This window comes from Vulpes vulpes, chromosome 8 (assembly GCF_048418805.1).
Source record: "Vulpes vulpes isolate BD-2025 chromosome 8, VulVul3, whole genome shotgun sequence".
In the NCBI taxonomy this organism is placed as follows: domain Eukaryota; kingdom Metazoa; phylum Chordata; class Mammalia; order Carnivora; family Canidae; genus Vulpes; species Vulpes vulpes.
In genome coordinates this window covers 79,780,401-79,806,703 of record NC_132787.1, presented here as the reverse complement: position 1 = coordinate 79,806,703, position 26,303 = coordinate 79,780,401, and the positions used below count along the sequence as shown (strand labels likewise).

Below are 26,303 nucleotides of genomic sequence, written 5' to 3'. Positions count from 1 at the left end.
TCTGTTTTTGTATTTATGTATAAATATCTTTGTGTCCTAGGAAAAGATGAAATAGAGATTTAACACTGAAACTGTGTCTGATTATTATAGAATAATCTTCAAACTACCATTTCAAATACTTTTTGTTTTTACCTTGGTTGAAATGGCAACTTCTGGTAGAAAAAAAACACTAAAAGCAACCCTTCTGTTTGCTTTCCATGAAAAGGCCAGTATTTCAGAAGGCTTTTAACTACTGGTAGGTCTTTCAGGACTTTGTTGTTTGTTTGGGTTAGACTCAAGCTCAATATCCCATCTGATGATTATTTAAAATATTAAAATTAATTCTGAAATGTTAATATCAAAATGGAATCAGCCTTTTTTACATTAAATTGTCAAGTTATTAAGTTCTGAAATTAAGAAACTTCTTAGCCTAAAAAAGACAGTAAATTGTTGAAGGTATTTTTATGAGACACCTGTATAGATCCAGTTGTGTTCCACAAAATAACTCAATAATTTGGAAAAGAGTAACTAAAGCATACCTTGTAACAAAAGTCAAAAGTTATGTATGCCAAGCTTTGATTCTCATATAAAAACAGAATACAAGCTGAAATTGGTACTGTTTTTTGAAACTGGAAATTTATCTTCCTTACGGTTAATGACTTTCAAATAATTTAGAAAAGAGTAATCTGTGATGAAATACTACCTCGCACATTTTATTTGTGCTAAATTCTTTCATTTTTAAAGTATGTCTATCAACAACATAGATACTTTTCACTTAAAACATTATTTTAGCCATATTATTTACTTACATGAACATTATTAGAATATATTTCAAGATTTCTTCTTTGGAGCAGTTCTCAAAGTTTAATGTTAGGATAAGTATAAGGAGGTAGAGAAATGTACCTACAGAGAAAATTATTTTTCTTAGAACTGGTTAGGTCCTATAATTTTTATCTTAAATATTGATATAATTTTTAAGTGAAACATTTTGAAAAGTGGTCAGATACTTGGTTATTAGGATTGTTCCTTCCAGTTAGAAAGAATGGGACCTTCACATTAGAAGATAGGTCATAACAAACAGAATCACATTTTTAAGAAAGCTCTCCCTAGAAAATTTATCTGTGGCTTCAAGGGGATCTACTAAAAAGTACTATAAATTAAAAGCAGGTTAATTCAACTTGGGAATGTAGGAGAGAGGTCTTTGGAAATTTCTGGGCCACATCCTTCCTGGTGAATAAACAAATTCCAATATAGACGGTTGCCAGTATGTTAATTCCCCTGTCACCCCCAGTATACTCTTGGATTTGGCTAGGTAGCTCTGTCTCTGCAATCAACAAATTAGGAGGGCTGGGCTGTGCAGTAACTGTCAAAATCAAGTCAGTAGATTGAAGTTAGCTAATTTCTCTTTTGGTGTATGGTTATTGTGGAATTTTACTATCATTTGCATACCAGGAATATAATACCCACAGAGAAACATTTGACCCACTTGTATTTTTTGGAGGCATTATATTTTTCTATGTTTACATACTTCACCTTTGTAGAAACTTTCATAGAATTGAGTGTGAGTGTGTGTCTGTGTGTTTTGGGGGTGGGCTCCTTCATCCTGATCCATACTTACATATATCAATAGAATAAAAGGCTAGGTAGATGGCACTGAAGCATGAAAAATGTGATCCAAAAAGGAAAATCAGTACTGCTGTAATGTGTAGGGTATTATCTGTCCTAAACATTTATAGAGATACATAGTAAATGATTGTTTTCCAAGTAGAATGCCATTATTTTCATTTCTTCCTATGATAAATTCACTTTCAGAAAAATATCCCAGAGCACATTATCATGATCCTCTCTCCATTGCTGAGAGGCAATAGTGAGCATTACTAAGGGTGATGAACATGGTGGGAATAAGCATGGAAAAGTTTGGAATTGGGGAAAAGAAAGACTAAGATTGCCTATTTCCAAGGGAACATCTCTCTGGATCTTTGATAAAGGTTAGGACAGCATGATTCTAAAGAATGTGAGTAGGACCAGCAGCTGTGAAATACTTCATTGATTACAGATGTGGTGACCATGGGCAAGTAAGTCTATCCTGTAAAGATAGGAATTGTGGTTTTAACCACAAAGTCCTCTTCCCTTTTGAAGTTATGAAGTAATGTTCTTTCCTACAAATAAATAAAAATAGTAATATGTACAATGACTGTTTATTTAAAGGCCCCTTAGGAGAATAAATCAGAGGAACTTTGACAAAACTGAAAATTGGTAGAGCCTCTTAGAACATCTTTTTGGACATCTTGGCAGGCAGGGGGAAAAGTCACAGAAAGCTACTCACCAATTCTTGTGGGCTGGAAAGCTGAAGCACTCTGTCCCTTGGGAGACCTAACTCTCAGTGGTTGTTCTCTTCTCTAGGACATTCTCTACCTTGAGAGATGATTAACTATGGCCTGATTAAGTTCCAAAAATCAACTATCTAACTATTGCAATAGTTTCCCCTTCCTATGTCCTTGAAAGTAGAACACCATCTGAGCTACCCAACACATTGTGTTGGGTAGAAGACTACATTTCTAGAAATGATAGAAAGCTAATATTAAAAAGAAGAGCAGAAATGCAGTCCATTAACAAAAATCTGTAGGTAGATCTGAATGAAAGCCAATAGATGTATTCATAATAGCATCTTTCTTTCTCTGTAAGAAAAATATGATTGTGTAAATCTCTTCTACATAATACACTCATTTGTTTATCAATTAAATATTATGTTCAATTTTACCAACAGCTACAATGCTTTTGCCAAGCGAAGTGATTACTATAACAAAAGTTGTGAATGCCACTTGTAGATTTGGGTGAGAATTAAGGTTGTGCATTGTCAATCATGAAATGGCCAAGTGTTTTTGAAGTTATGAAACTGTACTCAAGACTTGCTCTGAATTCAACTGCCCAAGATAGGAGACAGAAAACTAGAATCAAAAAAGACACTCTACATGTTGAACCAGGAGACATTTTTTAAAAGAAGTCTTAAAGGGGCTGATTTACATTCTTAAGAAGGTGAAGTTTTGTCACTGTCTACTGGAAGAAATGTATTACATTTCTAATTGCAGTTATGTGTAGAACAAACCAATCTATTTTGAAAGATTAGGACCAGGGATCCTGGGCTGTGGAATCAATGAATCTAACCCTGTATGGAAAAGGTAATGTGCTTCTATTAACCATGAGACTACTGGGGGAAAGATGCTGTGTTGGGGATTCTCACTGTGAATGAGATTCATCTATCAGAATACCTATAGGGGGTTTAAAGGAGCACATTTTATAATTTTTTTTCTTTGAAAAGCAACAAGAAAAACTGTGCTTATGCTGTAGAGAAAACAAAGCTCTCTGAAATCTTCACTGGTGGCAGGCTTGAATCATCATCTTTGAATTAAAATTAGCTTATAAGAGGTTGAGAATCATTGAACCATGACATTTTATTGAAAGGTAGTTAAGATAGTCAAGACTACTCTGGCCATTGAATTACTGTCTTTGGTATTTAAAGAAATAAATGTTGGCTGCTTATTTTGTGTTAAACCAAAGATTGGTAACTAGGAGACATTAATTGTTGATCCAAGAAAATATTTAAATTATACTTTATTTCCTTCACATGTGAAAGTGTGCCACACATGATCATATATGGATATAATGAATTCAAAGGAAATTTTAAAGATGATCAGATGAGTAAAATTCCATTTACATGTGCACAGTGGACAGATTCCAAGAACTGAATCCACTGATATTAACGTAGACTTGCAAATAAGCATACAAACTAGAGGTCACATTTTTTTTCACAAATGCTGATTTCTAGTGTCACCTCTTCTTGTACTGTTGGTTATGTGATACGTAAAATCAATAACATGTAGTTAGAAATTAATGCAAGCAAATTCTATTAGGATTAAGAGGAATATAGTATATGATACTAAGCAACTAAGTATCACTTGGGAAACAACTGTTACTTCTGATCAGTTTTATTGGGATTGATTTATTTGCTATAATATTCTGCTAAAAAGTGGTTTGATGTGGAGCTGTTTATAGGTCATGTTCTTGGATGCAGAAAGGATGTAGATAAAGTGGTACTAAAAGATGTAAAAAAAAAAAACAATTAGTGAAATGGAGAAACATCCAACATTTATCTCTATACCATTGGATAGACACATATTCTGACACTGTGCTCTCTTGGGAACATTAAAAAGGAAACCTTGTATGACCGAAGAGTTGACATTTGCATGAGTTTGAATATTGGGTATCTATTTTCTTTCTTTTGGATGAGATACCAATTGCACAATAATACCTTTTTGGTCTTTATTTCTTCAAAACATCAAAACAAAAATGAAGTAGATGACAATGAGAGGAAACATTCCATACAGATTATGCTGTATCACTAGTGATTAAATCAGAAACAATTAGAAACTTTATTTGTCTGTGTCAATAATGTGTACCATTTATAAGGAACAGCACAATTAGTGCACTTCCCCCCTAAAGCTGTGCACAATACACACAAAATAAACAAAATGAAATAATTTTACACAACTACAATTATTAACAACTCTGAACAATCAGAATCATATTTTCCCTATAACATGAAACTTGAGAAAAGCAAACAAACCAAAAAGCTTTGAAATTAAAATTCAATGGCAGGAATTTCTGAAAGTCCTCTGTGAAAATTTGCTATGGGATTATTGATGTTCCAAATATGGCTAAAATTGAGTGCAAAATCTAATTTTTAGACAACTCACATCCTTTGACAATATTTACTTGGTGTTTCTAGGCTAGATTTCCATTTAGTAAATCTTAAAAAAAAAATGGGTTAGCATGTGCCCCCAAAAGACTTAGACCATCAAATGTTGGGCCATGGCCTGCTGGGGTGAGTCTCCTGGAGATATGAGGAAACTATAGAGGTGTGGGGCATAGAAAAGTACTGCTATCCAACAAAGATAAAAATGGGGTTAATTGGAGCATTTCAGTTATCTGGATCACCAACATATTGCCTTTCTTGGCTTACGATTGGGGGCGGGGTGTGTGTACGGATATATAAGAACAGCTAAGGATACATAGGATGCTTCCCTTAACCTGTGCTTTATCTCTGAGTTAAAATCTTAGATATTTGGACAACTCCATTGGTAACAATTTCAATGTGTTTATGTCAAAAGTTTTATCCTGTTTTTCCCTTCAAGATAAAAGTGTTTCCATTTGGCTGTGCTAACTTTTACCCATGGAAATAGCAATCACATTAGCTGTGAGCCCGCTGAGGGTAGGGATCTGGGCTGTCTTGTTCATGGTTTAGGTCCCAAGAGTAGCACAGTACCTGGCATATTGAGGAATAACCAGCATTTAATTATTCATTCAGTCACCAAATGTTTATTAAATGATGAATGATTATGATTACTGAGTAAAATAAGAGGAAATAACTGAACAGCTTTTATCTCTTAAGTATCTTTGAATCAATACAGAGGGCCAGTGGTGTCTCTGGCCTGGGATTCTTTATAGATAGAGAAGTCTCTGAGACAGGACCAACGTCATTCCATTTTTCCTCATTACTGGACTCACTACTTTGGAATGTTAGGTTTATCCATGCTCTTTGGTATTTTGAAATAGAAAGAGCCATTCCTTTTCCAGGGTTAAAAACCTCCCAGTGCAATCCTCCTGGGAGACACTAATCTCATCTAATTGCTTCCTCCTTAGTCATAAGTACAGAAGATGCACTAGTAAAGGCCCATTGGTCTCCCTGGCTCCTTTCCTACTACAGATACAATCAGAGGAGTCTGGGTGGTGAAATAAACAGGGCTCAAAATAGCCTTTTACATAAAAAAATAAAATGAACAAACCACTATCTACCATCTGTGCCAGACAGAGCAGAAGTGAAATAAATACTTTGGGGTTAGGGGTGTCATGGAAATGGAGGCTCTCAAAGCCTGGGGAACATCGAATCCAGCCACTGCTCTACACCTTTCTCCTTGGCCTTCCAGAATCATCAACAGGTGACTGTTTAGAGGCCTCTGGTGTATTCCACATGGCTAATTTTCCATGAAGATACTTGGTAGTTTGCCTCCTGTCCTCTCAATAGCTTTAATTTCCCAGTGAACTGTTATTGCTTCTTAGAAATGAATGTGCAGGTCCATGAACAGTAAGCCATTTTCTCCTCTTATCCCTAGTAAAATCAAACTCAATAACAACACAAAAGTTACAACTCAGGTGAAAAGGAAACTCACTTATGTCTTCAATGTCCAGTCAACATTGCTGAATGGGAGAACAGTATACGCTATACTCTACTATATACAGATACGCTTATTTTGTTTTTCATCCATGCACTGTGTAACAGGTATCACAACAACATTCCCAAACAGGCACATGAAGAAGGAGCAAATGTTCAGTCATGACTGGAACAGGATTGTGCAAGCCATGAATGCTTTTGAAAATAAAACCGACGAATGATCCCAGGCAACAGCAAACATGGAACTGGGACATATCGAAGCAAATGGAAGAGGGTGATGTGCTTTTTGAATGGGATTATTCCTGTTTGCATTAGAGGTGGTGGGTAGGAGGAGGAGGGTTAGGATGAGGGCCTGGGGGTTTAGTCAGGTTGGAAAACCAGAATAAGGGCCTTGCTAATCACAGTCCAGAGCTAAAGAGATAAGAAATAAATGCTTTTGCATGTTCTTGGGAATCTAGGCACATTATTTCTGTACCTGTTGAACAAGAGTGCCAGGCATTGTATCTTTAAATATCAGACTGTATCTAGAACTACCACTTTTCCTGGCTGCATTCGAGCTCCCATGCTTCTTCTTGGAGGCAGCTTTACCTCTTCTCATGTTCCAGAGATAAGCATGAAATTTAGTGATGTAGTGAAGACATACTTCTTCTTCCATGCCCATATCCTTTCTTAATCCAAAATAATTTTTAAAGTTTTTGGAGAGAGTAATTGTAATGATTTAAATTTTTGCCAAAAGCCCATTTGCACTTAGATTGGTCATCACCTCCCACAAGAGAAACAAAAACTTTGACTCTCCCAACAAAACAATACAAAATAAAAGTCAAACATCAGCCACCTCCCAGCCCCCACCAAAAACGAGCAGAAACAGAAAGCAAATAAAAATTTTGAACGATTTATGAACCTGGAGAGAACACAGTCCTTCTAGGCTGAGCTGCAAAGATGCCCCTGCCTCCATGCCTTGTTCAATGTGATGACGCCCCTGGGAATGGGAGGTGATGGTTTCTCACTTCAGCCCTAGTACAGAGTATGCTCTTGAAGCTGGATTCCATCAGCAGGTAAGTGAACATGACAAATGTCAGTTTCCTCTGTTCATTATACATAATATTTTATGTATATATATACGTATATATATATAAATTTACTATATCTGATTGTTCCTTTAGAAGCCTTTTATGTGGCAGTAGGCCTCCAGGGAGGAGAAGAAAATGTACAAGAGCCATAGGAGCACGAAGAGGCAGGATGTGAGGAGCTTGGCAGTCCGGGGCCCACCCAGCTCACCTCCGATTTCTGGCCTCCGCCGATACAGCAGCACCCCCACATTGATGAAAGCAAAAATGGTGAAGAGAGTGACAGAGAAAGCTAGCGTGCCAGGGGACACTTTGAACTGTTCCCCATTGGCTGCATGGTAGATGGCAGCGATGGACCAGGCCACGCCGATTCCCAGAAAGACGTTCACCGCGTTGCTGCCAGTGACGTTACCTATGGACGCGTCTGCATACTGATCCTGGGTGGCTGCCACTTTGCTTGCAAATGTGTCTGCAGAGGAAAAAAGAAAAAGGCAGTGACACTCAATATTTTAAAGAGGTCTGCGGAGTGCTGGAAGCTTCAGCTGTGCTCTCTAGGATCAAATCCCCCAATGGAAGCCCAGTACCAGGAGAGGGTTTTGCTGTTTTCTGGAGTCCCAGTCCTGTGGCCAGAGCTACAGGATCAAGACAGATTACAAAAAGTTGAGGCAGGATCCAAAATAACTCCCTTTATTAAGCATCTGGATAGAACTTGCAAGATAGTATCTTTTCTGTATAACTGTCTTATTAATAATATTAAAGTCCTTTTGGCTACCTTGGCAGTATACCTTACACAGAAGATTTATAGAAGACCTGAGTAACTGTCAGCCAAAGGTTTGGTGTTGCCTGCGTTGCTGACCAGATCATCTTGGCCAAGTTCTTTATCCACAGGTACCACAGTTCTTTGTAATATTGATCTTGCAGGGTAGCCTTTTTCAGAGTGATCATGGCCCATCAGAATCATGTGGGGTCCTACATAAGCGTGAATTAGTACAAGGCTCCACCTGGTTGGTCTAGATCAGAATCACCAGGGCCCAGGAATCCATTTTAACAACCTCCCAAAGGATGGCAGTTTGCCAAAGTTTGTGAATGGCTGCTGGAGAATATTACTAAAAGGTTCGGTATCATTAGTTCTAGTTTATATATATAAGAAAAGTGAGGCATCAGGAAATCTTTTCAAAGATTCAGGAGCAAATCATTTGTGGAACTGAAACTAATGGAACCATAGTAATAGGTGGCATTTGCCTAGAGTCTTAGGGACAGGAAAGCTGACTCACCTGTGCTATGGCATTAATTGTGACAACAATTTTATGTGCCAAGGATGCTTTATAGGTGAGAACACTGGGCTCAAGGACAATAAGTAATGGATGCAACATCATACAAGAAGGAAGAAGCCATTTTAGGGCTGGCACTTGGGCCTCCTGCCTTCACTATAAATGCTTTTCCACGGTGCCATCTTACCTCTCACTATGCCATGTGTACTGATGGCCATCCTCAAAGCTTTGTTCACCAATAATCCTGAGTGCATCTTTTTCTGAAGGCAGGAAAATCATGGTCCATACAAGGAATAGGACAAAAAGTGACATATTTTTGATGCGTGGAGCATAGGGATTTCGAGCAGGTTTGAGCTAGAAAATTTCAAATCCTGCCTTCACAATTGAATGTGTGACCCCAGGCAGATTACTTGATTTCTCTGAGCCTCAATTTTTTAATCTGTGAAATGGGGATAGTGACATCCACTTCAGGGAGCTGTTAGCCTGAAATACTATGTGTAAAATGCTTATCCTTCTTGGTACAAAGGAAGAGTAGCTCTTTCTGTGGTTTTGCAAAGACCGTGTAAAGCAGACTAGATCAGTTTACGAAAAGTTGAGGCAGGATCCAAAATAACTCCCTTTATTAAGCATCTGGATAGAACTTGCAAGATAGTATCTTTTCTGTATAACTGTCTCATTAATAATATTAAAGTCCTTTTGGCTACCTTGGCAGTATACCTTACACAGAAGATTTATAGAAGACCTGAGTAACTGTCAGATTGAGCTCACATTTGCAGAGCCAGTAATGGCTGATATGACACTATGGCGGGGTGTTGTGTCATCTGCTCTGGTCCCCTGGAGGTTCCTGGGATGCTCTGAGTATGCGTGGGCTTGGGGGATATCTGGACTACTTTCTCCCCTCTGTGGCTATTCTGTGGCCACCATCATCTTCCCATAAATCCCCAATGGGGATGATACATAGAGCTTGTAAGCTTACATCAACCTGTAGGTCTTTGAGCTTCACTCTGGCAAGTCGGTTATTTAGGCTGCTCAGAGGATACTGAAGAAGCAATATCCCTTTCTTTTTAAAAGGAAGTCAGTCAACAGGGAGGACCTCATCTCATTAACCCTGACCTCTGTGGTGGAAAGCAGTTTTTACTTACTGTTCTATAATTAAACTAAGGCAAACACTCTCTGTACCAGGCACTGTCCGACACACATTACACATGTGTTCTCATTCAACCCTCTTATCAGCTTTAAAGATGTGGCTGTTCCTCTTCTATGATTTGGGAATGCCTCTTGGACAGGTCGCTAGAACACGGATTTTTAAAACAAACTGATTCAATGTCAGAGCCCATTCTCAGCCCACACCACCCGGCCACTCCCAGGAAAGATTAAAGTCTTCCTTTCCTCACTTCAGATTGTCCTGTTCCTTCCACTCGGAAACTCCGAAACAGGTTCTTGCAGAATGCTCTTTCCTGTTTCAGAGCAAAGACTGCAGAAGGGGTAGGCAGTTTGCCCACCTACCCTCCTGGATGCACGCTGCTTTGTGCATTCAGATCACACATGGCATTGAGGACTATCGTGGAAGCTAGTGAGTAAAAGCCAAGCAGGACAAATCTTAATGGTCTCTTGCACTTCATTGGTAAGAGTTATTAGGAGCAGCAGCAACAGCCTCAGGGAAAAAAAAGTGGAGTCGTTTTGCTTTTCTTTTTCAATCAAGGACAGACAGCTAGCTGAGCAAGGAAAGTAAAGGAAAAAGGTGGAAGGCAGGAGTTTGCAGTTTATAGTTCAGCTGCTGCTGAGGAACACCTGAGAGGCTATTCTGTGCTGACATGGCTGCTGGCACCAGCTGGCGGTGAACAGATGGCCGTGTTAGGCTGGGCCGTCCAGGTGGGGACATTTCCTCCCCACGCTGCTGGGGCAGGTGACCTGGCGCTGGTCCACACCTGCTTATCTCCCCTGGCATGTGGTACATGGCACACTGGACTTCCTGGGTGCCCCCCCTCCACTCAACCTCTAAGACTTTCTGGAGGTTTCTGCTGTTGTGCCTGAAGGAAATGAGGCATAAATCAAAGATTCCTGGGACCAAGGACCCTGAACACCCAAACCAGTCCTTCTGCCTGAAATGCAGGGCACACCTGGGTCTGCAGGGGTGTCTCCCTTTCTTGTTTTTCAATAGCCTATTGTGCATATTGAATGGGAATCCTTGTAATAACAGGCTCCTGTTTTCAAATGCCTCTCTCTGGATTCCCTGCAAAATTAGTAGCCAAAGTAACTAGCTTGTCACATAAATGAAACCTGCTTGGGGCTTTTTTGAGTCTGATAGGTTTTATTTACCTGGGTTACACATCAGGCCTTTTGTCTGGTTTAATTTGAAAGCTATATAAAAATTATAGGTATATGCAAATCCAAATCATTAACCTTAGCTCCAGCAGAGACAGCTCTGTTTTCCAAATAAAGTATGATGGCATCTCCCCAAATTACCTTCTATCACTGCTTTGCTGCCTAGTGCAAAGAGCGACACATCACACACCATAGGTTAGGAGCTGCCAAGCCTCACGCTGAACACTGAGCCCATAACCTGTTTACAGTTGAACAAGGCAAAAGCCACTCATATACCACTCCCCAAAGGAAAATCCAAGAAATAACTACTGCTGTGGTCTCAGAGGGGTTGTAATCATATTCAGAACTTGGCTCATTAAACTAACATATACAAGTCAGATTTCCCATGTGATTGGCACAAATAAGACGTTGATATATCTATATCTATATCTATATCTATATCTATATCTATATCTATATCTATATCTATATCTATCTATCTATATCTATCTATCTATATATATCTATATCTATCTATATCTATATATAGATATATATATATATTCCTACATATACATCTTAGGTCAGATTTCCAGTAGGGTTTTTTGCTTTTAACTCTCATCTTGAATTCTAATAAATTTTGAATTAGTCACATAGTCTTAGACTTTTGGTTCTGCTTCCTGGTACCTGACTTTCTGCTTCCTGACTATAAATCAGTAACAGGAAAGATTCAGTTGGGAGACAGTGTGGCTAGAACTAAACCATATGTCACTGAGTCAGGACATAAGTGTCCTCTGCAGACCTATCTTGAGTTCACTGTGTGAAACCTTGGCCAAGTCATCTGGTCAGTGTGCATAATAGGTCAGTACACTCCCCTTTCCTCCAGAAATTATTTTTACCTGAATTTTTCAAACTTTATAGCTACATGCAGAATAAAATTCTCTTCTGCAGGGCAGCCTGGATGGCTCAGCAGCTTAGCGCCACCTTCAGCCCAGGGCCTGATCCTGGGACCCAGGATCGAGTCCCACGTCAGGCTCCCTGCATGGAGTCTGCCTGTGTCTCTGCCTCTCTCTCTCTCTCTTTTATCTCTCTCTCTCTGTGTCTCTCATGAATAAATAAAAATTTTTAAAAATGTCTCTTCTGTAAAAAGGATATATATTATGTTTCTATAGGTCACACATAGGGTTTATTATCTAGAGCAAGGGTTTCATCCTAGATGATTTATTCTTGACTCTTATCATATTTTGAGGGCCAGCTGTTCAACCCTGGAGCAGTTTGTGCCCAGGAACTGACACTGACAGTGATTTTCATTGGAATCAAGCCTGCTTATGAGGCATGCTTGCTTCCCCAGCACCTGTGAATTAATGACAATATAAGAGATGGACCAGGGGTACAGAGCTTCATGATGCAGTAGTGAGAGAAGCTTCATTAAGGAGACCATTTTATCTCTTCTATCTATGTGGTCTTGGGCAGGACATCACTTTTTTTAGGTTCTAGTTTCTTCATCTAAAATAAAGGATTTAGACTAGAATATCTCCATGACTGTCCCTAAGTTTATTGTTTGGGTGGTACACAGAATACATCAAAATACTAAATTCTCATGTATGATTTTAGTGTTTCTCTTTTTTTTTGTAGGAGTTTGAACATAGGCACCCTTCTTCATTAAAACTGATTAATGTTAATATCTTCTCATTTTTAAAGAATGGCCTAAATGAAATATTCAAAGATCCCAGGAAGATCTCTAGAGCTGAAGATACTGCCATTGATCAAATTGTGACAGTATTTATGAAATTAAACCATACTGCACAGTCACTTACCTCTCCAAATAGATAAATGTTTACAAAATTATTTACTCGAAGTTACTTTGACCAGTCATCCATTTATATGAGTAAAGCCGTGGTATAAATGGTGGCATTGACAACTGTTGCAAACTGTGTAATGTCAAGTTTGCATACCCCTGGCATGAGAAATACTGGGAGAGCCAGGTTAAAAGATCTGGAGCTCCACCCTCAACCCACCTAATCAGACTCTCTGATGTAAGGACACAGGAATATGCATTTTAACAAGTGCCTCAGGTTATTCTTCCTTACACCAATGTTTAAGAACTATGGCTCTAAGCCATGGAAATGGCTATTGCTCCAAATGCCCACAGTGTGGGTGGCCTTGCTGAAAGAGCTAGAAGTTTCAGTTTGGGGGAAGCAGCTAATTTCTCTTAGAAACAGTGATGCCCTCAGATAGAGGGGTTATTTTATTCACAGAACCATTTGGGTGGGTGTGGTGGAGGGACTGGGGCTGCTTAACTCTAATGTTCACCCACTCTCAAGACATTACTATTTTTTTTAAAGATTTGTTTATTTTAGGGAGCGCGAGAGAATGAGTAAGTGGGGAGAGGGGCAGAGGGAGAGAATCTTCAAGCAGACTCCCTGCTGAGTGCAGAGCCCGTGGGCTCAATGCCAGGACCCATGAGATGATGATCTGAGCTGAAACCAAGAGTTGGACACTCAGCTGACTGAGCCACTCAGGCGCCATAATGCTCTTATTATCTTTAAACCTTAATCCAGCATAGATGCTATGAAAGGCCAAAGGAGGAGGGAAATGTACTTTAGTTGAATTCTGGCTCTGTCACTTGCCAGGTAAGCAGCTTACCTACTTCATTTTTGAAGAAAATGAAGTCTTGACAGAAATGTGTTAAGATGAATCGCACTCAGATTAGGGTCTGGCAACTAATGAGGGTTCAGTATTATTAGCTCTTTTTATAAAACAACAGCACCAGATCCCAAGAGAATGAATAAATGGTAAGGAATTCTGACTTAATGTGTTAATTCTCAACTTTTAGGGAGTTGGAACATCCTTTAAAGCCTGACTTAATGATCCCATGCGTTTAAAAATGTGATAAAGCATAAAATTATTCTTAAAAATCAAAGACTTTTTTTTTATTTTGAAAATTCCACATAACCTAAGTCATAAAATGACATTGGATGTTCTGGTTTTTAAGGCAGGCATCTCTGCTGAAATAATGCTCATATTCCTCTCTCACTTTCCTCTATGCACGTTTTTCTCTTGCTCTTTCAGAATTCAAATGGAAAGAGTTTATGTACTAATTCTGTCACTGAGGACTTTGAACAAGGTTTTGTCTTTAGTTGTGACATTTACCCAAGTAAATACAAAAACCACACTGCCTCATGCATTCCACTGGTTCATCTCAAAAGAATCCTTATTTGACTTCCAGGCAAAGGTCAAGAGATCAAGGAATTGCTGATGTTTGATTGATTAATGGCCAGTCAGGAGTTGTAAAAACAGAAAAAGGGGAAAAACACTTAAATGAGATTTCTGCCCATAAAAGCTGCTCCTGAAAAAGAGAAGAAAAGAGATGGAGATGGTGACATGACCTATTTTTAGAAGAGAAGAAAACAGAGGTAAGTAAAAAGCTCCAGAGGACTCGCGTTGGCAGATCAGAACACCTGCTTCTAGGCATTTTATCCCCAACTGCAAATCAGAAGCACCAGGGCAACCTCTGAAAAATACCAGCTTTCTAGCCCTACTCGAGTTTCTGCTTAATTGGTCTGGACACCGGTAATTTTTTTTTAAAAAAATGTATTTATTTATTTATTTTAGAGGGTGTGGGGGTTGCTGAGGGGGAAAGAGAATCCTAAGCAGGCTCCAAGCCCACTGCAGAGCCCCACATGGGGCTTAATCCCACAACCCTGAGACCATGACCTGAGCCGGAATCAAGAGTCAGACGCTGAACAACTGAGCCACTCAGGTGCCCCTGGACACCAGTATTTTTTTAAAGCTCCCCCAACTAGATTGAGATACACTAACCATTTGGAGCCTTTGTCTCTTTGTCTGTGGAAGGACAATGGCATGTCTTGCACATTAACCTGGAGAACATATGGAAGAGCTCTGACACAATTTTTTTGTTGTTAAATAACTATTTTTGTTTTGATATGTTAACTTGCATGTTTGTACTTTGCAAGGGTACCCCGGGACTTTACTTCCCTGTTATGTATTTGAAATCCTGGTAGATTTTAAATTCAAAGAAAGAGATGAATTCTAATTAAAAGAGAAAAATAATAGAGGTTTATTTTCCTGGGAACATAAAGCAGAGAAGAGAACACAAACCAACAGTGCCATTTGATTTGTATTCCAAAATGCAATTTGATCCATGTTTTCAAAAGAAAATGATAATACTCCACTTTTAAATACATCCATAATGGGACACTTTTTCAGTTTGATGATCATGAACATCCAAGAGAGGATCCAAGGTTCCTCTTCTTTGTTCAAACCTCTAGCTTCATGAAGTTTGCCAAAATTTTCTAAAATCCCTGGTTCTAAATCTTTGAGGTCAATAAAGACATTTGAGCCTCTTGAAGAACTCTTAGTGGTTTTTCTGGAATGGGGCTTATTCTATTCACTCCATCACTCTCCCCACTCCCACTCTTGACCCTGAAAAAAGCCCTAAGCCAACTAGCTGGGTATGAAGCAAAGAAGTGGTATTCTGACCTGGTTGTCCCTTGAGGCTTATATTAACATGGTTCAGGAGTGGACTAGATTCTACATGGTAAGCAGGTTTGGTACTTTCACTTTGGGAGTCCTGCTTGTTTACGTCCCCCAATAAAAAGGTTTATGCAGATTATAGTGGTGGAATTTCCAACGTGTGCCTGATAAACTAAAGGGTACAGGGCTGTCTGTCTTGAGAGAAATCTCCTGTCTCTTGGTCAAGTGGTGAACAGGCTAGCTTGGTGATGACCATAATGTTGCACGGTTCCCAGTGAGTTCATGTGAATCAATGGTTCTGCTTGGCATTGAGATACTTATTAAGCTGAAGTCACTGTAAGTAGTTCATTTGGTCACCTGGTTTCATGTTACTCTGTGGTTAACCACTGTCATTACGGAAGAACGCCAATCCTGATTACTGTGGACTGCATAATCTCTCTAGTTACAGCAGTAAGCATTAAGGAACCTTTAGTTTATAGTACTAAAGGAGCCTTTAGTAAGTAAGCTAAAGAATAAGACTTGGTCCTAGTCCCATTTGCCATACACTGGCAGTGTGGCCTTGGGATAACCTCTCTTCAAGCCTCTGATATCTGTAAAATAGGGAAAATTAGAGTCCCCATTTATATAGCCATAAAGATAATCAAAAATATTACAAACAGCTTAGCATGGTGTCTGACATATAGTAGGTACACAGCAAATACCATTATATTTCAGAATTCTTTGTTCTGATGATAACCAAGGAAATGTTAATGATATTAAAATCTTTCATTATGACTTCCTTCAGCTAGGTGATTTAAGTTTCATAGAAATTATGTAGAATTTTGGGAGAATGTGTGTCTGTGTTTGATGTCCAGCAATAATGGTGGTGATAAGGGCAATAGTAGATAACATTTATGAGGTTCCTAGGTGAGGCTCTATATATAGCTTCTCATTTTATCTACAAAACAACCATATGAAGTAGGAACCTTTATTATCTTCATTTGGTAGATGAAAAAACTGAATCCCTGAGTAGAAGGGATTTGTCCAAAGTTATATAGCCAGTAAGAAGTGTAACTAGGATTCAGACCAAATGAAAGTGATCCTAGCTAGGTTCTCAACCACAGATCTATGATGGGTTTTTTGTTTGTTTTGTTTTAGATTTATTTTTTAAAGAGAGAGAGCATGAGCACAAGGAGGGGTAGAAGGAGAGAGAGAATCTCAAGCAGACTCCATGCTGAGCACAGAGCAAGCTCTGACCTTAAGATTGTGACCTGAGCCAAAACCAAGAGTCAGATGCTCAAAGGACTGAGCCACTCATGGGATTTTGACCTTAAGCACGAGAGCATGGGTACTAACAAGGACTAAATAACTAACATATCTGAAATTTGAAAATGGACAAAAAGTTCAAAGAAAATCCAGAAACTTCATCATGTTTACCTCTGGCTATAACTATGCAATATTAAAACAGCTGATCAGTTGAAAGAAAAGGATTAAAGTTGTTCTACAGAGAAACATCAGCCTGACTCCTTTAGGAAAATATTTGCATGGGTCAGAAACAAATTAAGAAGGGACTATTTTCATGGATGACCCTTCATTCATTTAGAACAATATTAGAGATTACGGACAAAGTAGTTTTTTCAATTCCTTAAGTTCTTGGCTTCTCTTGGTTATTACACTTACACTGTCTTTCTATTACATAAAAATAGTCTGGAAAGAACCTACTTTAAAAATAACACAAGATTCTGATATTTTCAATTTTGAGCCATAATTCTATTTTATAATAAGCCTTAATTTTTAAAAAAAAAAGATTTATTTATTTGAGAGAGACAGAGTGAGTGGTGGAAGGGGTAGAGGGAGAGAATATCGAAGCAGACTCCCACTGAGCATGCAGCCTGACTCAGGGCTGATCTTACAAAGTTTGAGATCAGGACCTGAGCTGAAACCAAGAGTTGGGTGTCTAATAGACTAATCCACCCAGGTGCCCCTATAATGATCCTTTATTTTATTGATAGTAAATCCATGAGGGTAAAACATTGTTGTGATTTAGTCAAGCAACATTTTGCTAATTTTGAAAAGTTTGCAAAAAGGGGGCAGGTTTGGGGGTAAAACAAATAGCTGACTGTCATCTTCCCAAGCCAGTTAGTTATTAGATACAACTGGAACTCCTTGCCTCAAACACAGTCCGGGGCTGCCCTGCATGAAACAGCATCGCTCTAGCTCACTTCTTCCTTCCTTCACGATAATCTCTCTCTTTCCCTCAACCCTCCTAGCCTTTGAAGTCTGGATCATTCTTCTATACTTTGCTCTATTTCTGGAACATCCATCTCCTATTTGAATCTTTTCAAGTCCTACTTTAGAGATACTAAAGCCACAGGTACCCCAAGTCTTGCTAGAACTAGAGGCAGCTGAGTGGGACCTGATAGAAAGACTGTACTATAACTTGGAGAAAACAGAAACCCTCACTCTTACTTCCAGGTAGCCTTAATAGGTTCAAAGAAAGCTTCCCTGTCAGTTGGGCTATATTAGTATAATTCAAAGTCTACAGATCTGCAAAATACACTGAAGACACCCAACATGTGCCTTTGTCCTGTGGATATTTACCCAATTATTTATTATCCACAGACCTTCTCTTTTTGAAAGAGGTTGCTTTGTGCGTTATGCATTCAGGAAAGCCTGAATACAATTAAAAGTAGGCAAACAGAGGGAACTCAATAAATAAAAATGGTCACTGCATACAACTTCAACCCAGCCCTGGAGGCAGCAGGTGCTCCTTAACAGGTGGAAGTTGGGGGAGTTCTGGAAAGTTGTGATAATTCTCTTCTTTCTGCTCCTACTTTGCCTCGACGTGGTGTAAAAATTTTTTTCCATTAGCTTATTCCTATGGATTAATTATATGGTCCCAAAAGGCATATGTGTCTATCAAAAGTCTTAAAAATCCATAAAATCTTTGATCCAGCAATTTTATTACTAGGGGTTTAGAAGTAATTCTGCAAGTGTGAAAGCTTATGTATATGGGGGTGGTCAGTGCAGAGTTTTTATGTTAGAGAAAAATTAGAAACCTATCATTTCTGGTAAAATTACAGCTTTAATGTGCAACTGTTAAATTATGATTAAAGGTACAATAACAAAGTAAAACTACTTTCACTACTAAGTGAAAAAGTTCTGTAACTAAGCCTAATATAAGCCCATTAAAAAGTGTGGGTTATATATATGTTTGTATATATGTTTTTGTGCAATTTATTTAAATGTCCCAGGAATTTAAAATGATATATATATATATATATATATATATATATATATATATATATACACAATAATGCAAATGTATGGTGGGATTGCTGGATGATTTTTTATTCTGTGCTTATTAATATTTCCCAATTTATTTACAAAGGGAATGTGTTTAGGACTAATCTACATTTTTAAAAGTTTCCTCTAAATAATAGAGTCTGTATGGAAAGGGATAGAAGGTTTATTTTCAGCCTTTTCTGGTCCTTTCAGAGGTCAGGGCTATGGTAATGGGATCCTAAGAGGGAAGGTATACATACTATACACAGAGCAGGTGCATTTCAATGGGCGTCAGCATGAGGAGGAATGGAAGTGATAAAGGGATTTCCTGGCCATCAGGGGCTGGCCTGGAGTTCAGAGTCAAGAAGGTACCCAGGATAGGCCATAAAGTGGCACAAGAAATCTGAAAACGAACTTCACCCATTATAAAAGTTTTTTGAGGACCAGCTGTGAAAGGAAAAGATGTGTGGGTCTTTGTTTCCTTCCAACCATTCCTGTCGGGCAATGATGGACTATAGAGCAAGGCCAAAATCCTCTGAATTTTTGTATTTGTGTTACAGCAACATTATATTGTATTTACTAATAGAATATTCCATTGACTTCAACCCACAGAATTACTTTGCATATTCATTTGTTAAGAGCTCTGTCCCCTTGAGATTTCTGGGAAGGGATATAATACCCAAGTGCTCATTTGTATGTGGGCTCTTCATAGAGATGTAATTTGTAATGCAGAGACTAGAAAGTAAGGTGTAGAGCTATATCCAAACTGCTAAGGATACATGATGAGGCTGAAATCTAATGTCAGGTTCTGTCCTTGTCTCTCTCCCAGGCACCTAGTATAGTTCTTGGTAGATACTTTTAAAATGTCTTTTGACAAAAATTTCTTATTTTCACATCTTAGAATTTTCAGAGCACTTCCAGAGATGTTATACTTTTTGCTCTTTCTGACAATTCAGAGCAGGGGGAGCAGCTACCATCAGCCCTGCTCTTTTCAGAGGAGAAAGCTGAAACTCTCTAGGAGTCAGATGGAATGTGAATGCAGGGATGGGCTTAGAATTCGCATTCTGTGAATCCTGGTGCCCAGGTCCTCCTACTGCAAGCTCGTTTCCAGTATCCTTCATTAATCCTGCTCTCATCAGATATTATCCCATGCTCTGAATCTGATAACACATCTAGATTGCCTAACTTCTAGGGCTGCTGTGGATATCAAAGAGATAAATTATACAAATATACTTTTTAAACAATGAAGCTATGCAAATGTGGCTACTGTTGAAACACTTCGTGTTAAATGCAAATGCTCTACTCTTATGAAATCACCATGAATCACTAAGGCCTTTATGTGGATCATTTGTTGGATATTCCAAAATAATAAGTAACACGGAACATTTATAAGGGGAGGGGAAGAAGTGCTGGGGAGAAAAACCCAGTGCAATTGGGTATTGTCCCGTAAGAACAGATGTGGTAGTGATAAAAGAGTTGCAGCTGCCCAGAGAATCAAACCACCGAAATAATTCAAAGTAGTTATTTAAAGGAATAAGCCAGGAAAAAGTAACACCTTTTCATAATTTCTAAGATTAGAACTGCCTGGATAAATTTGCAGGGGGGATAACCAGAGCTTTGAGTGAGTAGGCAATTTGCCAAAGGTTAGTGGCCTAAGGAGTCCTACCACCCTACTAGAATACTCCTCCATGTGTATAGAACATATGTATTCTTGATTTCAGGATTCCATGACCTTGTTTTATTTTCTTCTCAACAATGTTCATCCTCACTACTGTCTGACACTTTATTCTATTTTTGTGAAGTATCTGTTTTCTTCCACTGGAGTATGAACTTTGTGGGATTCAACATCTGTCTTGTTTATCGCCCTGTATCTACTGTGTTAAACAGGGCCTTCTACTTAGTGTGTACTCACTAAATATTTGTAGAATCAACGAATGAAAATGAGTATAGAATGGTTCTGAATCTATGCCATGCCCCTGTATCCTACTTCTTTCTTTGATTTAATGTTTAACAAAATGGTATTAATCTCCTTTTTAATGCCTGATGACTAGTGCAGAGAGAAGACCACTTGAATATTTAATGATTGAGAATGCCACATTGTCTCACTCAGTTTGCACATCCTAGCTACTGGCGTCATCTGTCAGAACACAGCCCTTTATTTTGAAGATTATTTTTCACTAACATCCTACTGTGGACTCAGGTGTAGAAATTGTAGAAGAAAGGGTTTAATCCATATACTAAGGACAAGAATACTTGATACCTAAGTTACCGATGTCAGGTTCTTCTAGATGGTTTGACCCTTTTCTCCCTAAATGTGAGACTCTAGAAGTACAGACAAAAGGACAAGTAGCACCTGACCCACTTCTGATTCAGCCTGAGTGTTGACCCCTCTCTGAGCAGCCATGTGGTCCTCTAGTTTGACAATTGGGTTAGTTTAGGGGTTTTGGCTTGCCATATTTCAGCTGTCTAAAGCATCATCATACATAGAATCCTTCAGAGGATGTCTTTATGATCCTTTTGCACATTTGTGGGGTTTTGTTTTGTTTTACAACTGTAACCCAGGAATGAAATGGTATAATTAGTTCTCTGCTGGGTCCATTTGTAGACCCCACTGGGGATCATTTCAGTTTGGAACTGCAGCTAGTCTTGCTTGTTGTCTCAACCCATGATTTTTTATAGTGATAACCTAATAATAGCTTACAATTTATGGAGGACCATGTCAAAAAGCCCCCTGGGCTCCAGAGGGCGGAGGAAGGGGGAAAGAAAACAAACACAACACATAATTTCCTGATTGTCAGTAATAGAACCAAAGCAAGCTATTTTCTCCTTAGCACAAAATATGGGATTTATACGTGCTGAGCTAAACAAAGTTTATCAGATATGGTCACCTATAGATTTGGCATTTCTGGGTCATGTGCCGGGAAGAGTGGCTGAAGAATATAAGGCATTTTATGGATTTAAATCCTTTTCTAGAATGAAGCAGAATATAAAGTAATAATATATAGTTTATGTTTCATTCCTGGGAAAAGGCAGGATGTGGGGTCTGTGTGCCAAGGAGCATTGATGGCATTCCAGCTGGCTTTGTGCATAAATGCCAAGTACCATGATTTCATGTCTATAATATGCACTATCCCCAACAGACATTAAAATGCTTTTACAGTCACATGTAAGATTTACTTTTTAAATTGAATACCATTTTATTTGCCTTCTCGTCTAAAAATACCAATGGGCTTTAAATTCATTTTGCTGTTCATGCAGTGCCCATGACATGGCAATTAAGTTCTGCTTTTTTATGACACACTTTTTTTTTTTTTACTTTTGAATTTAGTAATATGTCATTCTGTGTGTAGGGAGACAATGCACATGGCCTCTGTTCAAGGCCCTGGTCTCTACTCTCTTCCTAATGGATCCAGGGGCCAATGACAAATATCTACTGGGTTACAGGCTGGGGCCAGGGATAAGAGTAAGAAGCTGAACTCATGAGAGCTGCCTCCTTAGCATTGTGTTATGATTACCTGACTATAATTGTCTAAGGATATTTAGGCTCTATAGATCATTAGACAGGGTGTTACCCCAAGATTCATAGTGCTAATTCCAAATACCATTGTGCAATATTTTCCCCTAGCGGTTGTGAATATATGAGCCGAGGTTACTGTTGGGGGAAGGAGAGTGGGATTGTTTTAAGGGATGCACAAATTCACATATGCACAAAGCAATGAAGACCAAAAATATCTCACACTTGTAGTTTGCAAATGTCCATAGAGATTTTGTGGTGAACAAAACAAAAATTATGTTAAAATCTTACAGACTCTGAGATGAATTCCTAAATTCTGTGTTACTAAAATACAGTTACTATCGTGGAGAGAATCCATGCCATATTTGTATTAAAATTGATACTTGTGAAATGTTGAAAAAAAGACAAATCTGTGGGTTAGAAAGTTATATTAGTGGCTGCCTAGGGCAGGAGGAAGAAGTGGGGATTAACTGTCAGTAGCTATGAGGGATCATATAGGGGTGATGAAATGTTCTAAAACTGGCTAGGGTAGTGGTGGCAGGGCATTGTAGATTTGCTAAAAAAAAAATCACTGAACTTTCTCCTTCAAGGAGTGACATTTCTGGTATAAAAATTATGTCTCAATAAAGTTGTTAAAAAATGCAGCCTGAGGCCTGAATTTGAAAGAAAAAAAACGCAAAACAGTGGTTCTTGACATTTTTCATTTTCATTATCTTCTTTTCAAATGTGAGAAGAGAGAAATTTGAAAGTTACCACCTCAACATCATTTACAAGTCACTTGTAAGAGACTCATACTTTTGTTAATCCCTTTGGAGCCAACAGGCCTACAGCCTTCAGGACACTTGAAGTTTGCTCCCTTTAGGGATATCCTTTGAGACTAAAAAGGAGAGGAAATTTATATTCATTCACATTGCACATTCCTAAAACCAGCTCTCTGAACACACAGTCATATACACACGTACACACCCCTGAGCAGGGTGATTTTTCTGCCAATGCTCTTGCTTTGGCTGACCTAGACTATGTAAAAAGGCCCAGATAAGACCAGGATGAGGTATTTTTAACTCCCCTTCTTTAACACTGGGATTTTTATGGGACTGAGTGAAGGTGGCTGGTGTGGGCTTGAGGCACTAATCTAAAGACAGTGGGGTTTGGGACTGGGCATGACGCATGGTGAATTCTCAGCTCCCTGGACCACCTCCGGGTAGGTGACATCACTGTGAGCATCTCGGTCCTCCTCCAGCCTCATCCTCCACGCCAGGTGGCCATGCAGTGCTGCCCCTTGGGACCAATCAAGGATTGAAACTGCTAGCAAAAAAACTTAAAAGTACTAAATACAACCTCTTCCTTGGGCCCTAAGAATAAAGGATGCAAATGGTTTTGAAATGGGTCTTTCCCAGATTTTTACAAGATGCTTTGAGTCTGCTGCATTTTGTCTGTTACCCAGTGTTTTGTAGTGTAGGATAACAGGCAGTTCTTGTGCCATTTATGGAGCAGGTCTTGTGAAATCTGGTATCTAGCCTTCCTTTGTTTGGCTCTGTCCTTATAAACGTTTGCTTTTGTAAGCTGCTTTCAATTCCTTTGAGTTGAAAGGTGAAAAAAACCTATTTGCAAGAAAGCGTGCTGAAACACACTGAGTGTTTTACCTCCAGCTATCTGGTCTCTGGCATAAGGTTGAGATAAGGTCCTGTGGAAAGCCCTCTGAGGAATTAGGGCTGCCTGGTGCTGCACTCTGGCTGTATTCCAGGGTAGCTCTGCCTCTTGGCCTGACTACGATCAGAGGACCCATTTTCAGCAGCACTGACCTTTCTTAGTGGCAAAGAAACTGCTTATTAGGGTATCTGGAAATGAAATATACCTGCCCTTTAGGATCCTCTTGGGGGAACCGACATTAAAGCCACAGGGGAATCTTGATGCAGAGTAAAGCAATTCTGTTTTCATTCCCATTTAAACTGATGTGAAATGTTAATCATCCAATTAAATATGTATACACACTGTAGCTATGGCACTTCCTTATCAACCCGGGGCCGAGTTGAAATGCCAATGTGCAGAGTATAAAGCTCAGAGAGAGTAAAATGCAGAAGACAGGAACACAACTGGGAATGCCCACCTCACCAGCGTTCCTAGCATAGGACCATAATGAAGATAGGCTTGGTTTGCTCTTTTTACTTGCTGTGATAGTGCTGAGCTAAACACTGGCAGGCCTAAACCCATTCATCAGTACATTGAAGAAGAAAAGAAGAGATCTAACATTTTTTTTTTTTTTTGAGCATCAGTTATATGCTGGGCCCTTGCTGGGTACTTGGTAAGGGTGTTTTCTTCGTGTCATCGTCACTGTAACTGAGACATTTTCATGTCCTCGTTATTCAGGTTAAGGAACTAAAGTTTATTGGAGTTAAGCAATTTGCCTCTAGGGGTGCCCTTCATCTTGGAAGTGGTGTGAATGGGTTTGAACTCCTGTCTATCTGACTCTAAAGTTCATGTTCTTTTATACCTCCTTGTTGATGTCCATTAAAACTGCACTAAGAGAAGATTTTGCATAGTTTTATGATACTGAGAGTGTTAACCAGTTCATCCGTGAGCCCAGAAATGAGAACACTAAATTTATCTCAAGTTGGATGGAGGGAGAGGAAATGATTGCATCATCCTGAATCCTTGTTGTTCTCCAGGCCAAACCGGATGGCTCTGGGATTTCAGAATGGCTGGATACAACTTACCCTGAAAAGAATATCTGATTTGTATGGGGTGCTGTGTTTCCCTTTGACCCCATCTCTGTTGTTAAGTAAGGGGGAGGCTGAGTGTGTGTACTGGTAGATGCCTTGGACAGTTAGCTCTAGTGATCCTACTCCCAGACTCCTACTTCTACTCAGAAATTTAGAAGACTGGGCTTGATTTCCAGAGTTGTCAGTAAGTCTTTGCAAAATATGACTGCTGAGAGAACATCCCCCATACGTCCTTCTTGGGTCCACTGACCCCAGTGCCTCGCCAGCCGTGTATCACAGGAATCTCTGGTCTTAGCCCAGAATGACCAAACCTCCTTTTGTGGTCAGTTCCATTAGCAACATATGGCTGTGCCGATGGGGATTGTTTTGGATTTTTATTTTTTTGCCAGCTAGGTCAGAGCTGAAAATGTTTAAAAGGGTTTCCAGTGGTTTTAGTGTTTAAATTTTTACAACGTAGGAAATGCTAAGTGTTTATGGGTATAGAAATAGGCCTTTATCATTTCTGAATTTTTTTGAAGCATGTACTCTTCTGCTTTCCATGCCAGAGGGAATGATGATAGTACCTGACCTCAAAGAGCTTGAATATAATTCTGCTGCTGCATGTTTTAAATTGAGAAATACTAAATTAAAGCCAAAGAAAGAAGTAATTTCCCTCCAATTATAATATATGTGGGAAAGAATGCATAGAATGCTTACTTTAAAAATGAATCCAAGGTGGAATGATAGAGTGGTTGAGCACCAGATTATAATAGAGACACAATTTATCATTGATTTTAACTGGAACTGGATATGAGCAAATCATTTATTCTTTTTTGAGCCTTAATTTCCAGCTTACTCTCTTGTTCTGATAAAGTGACTTTTAGACAGGACCACCACTATATACATCCATGGGTATGGTACCCCATACATCTCTAGGGATGTCATTTAGATTACGATGATCCCTTGAGATTGCAGTACACAACCTGCACAACCATACAAGTTACCTTAGGATCCACTGGGAATTAAAATAGCAAGACACAATAAAGTGTAATGTGCTATTACCCAAGTATACAGTATTTTTATTTTTAGAGTTACTAGAAGTTTGGAAACTAAAAATCCATAGTGAGTTGTTTTTTTTCTGTAAAAACAATGTTTTCCAGCACAATGTCAAATGGTAAAAAATAAAACTCATTTTTAGGTGAAGGGGCTAATGGACAAAAAAAAATCTCAGAGGAGACAAAATCACTTTGTACCACTTACTGATATAACCTAAGTAAGACAATAGATACTGTAAATACAGTGTGCATGCCTAGCACATAGTGGAGCCACATGACAAATATTTTAAAATTTCCATCTCTGTTCATAAGACCTTTCCCATTCATTCTCATTTTCTTTTTTTTTTTATAAAGATATTTATTTATTTATTCATGAGAGAGGGGGTGGGTGGATGCAGAGACATAGGCAGAGGGAGAAGCAGGC

The 26,303-nt window shown here is 38.9% G+C and overlaps 1 protein-coding gene across 25 annotated transcripts in view; it reads right to left on the bottom strand.

Moving 5' to 3' along the window:
• Nucleotides 1-4,285: 4,285 nt before the first annotated feature.
• Nucleotides 4,286-26,303, bottom strand: part of SLC8A1 (solute carrier family 8 member A1) — a 375,587-nt gene continuing 353,569 nt past the window's right edge. For all 25 annotated transcript variants that reach the window (XM_072767223.1, XM_072767229.1, XM_072767224.1 and 22 more), the window contains one exon: nt 4,286-7,744. In XM_072767223.1, coding sequence (XP_072623324.1) covers nt 7,368-7,744 — 377 coding nt within the window. In that variant the 3' untranslated portion in view covers nt 4,286-7,367. The remainder of the gene's footprint in view (nt 7,745-26,303) is intronic.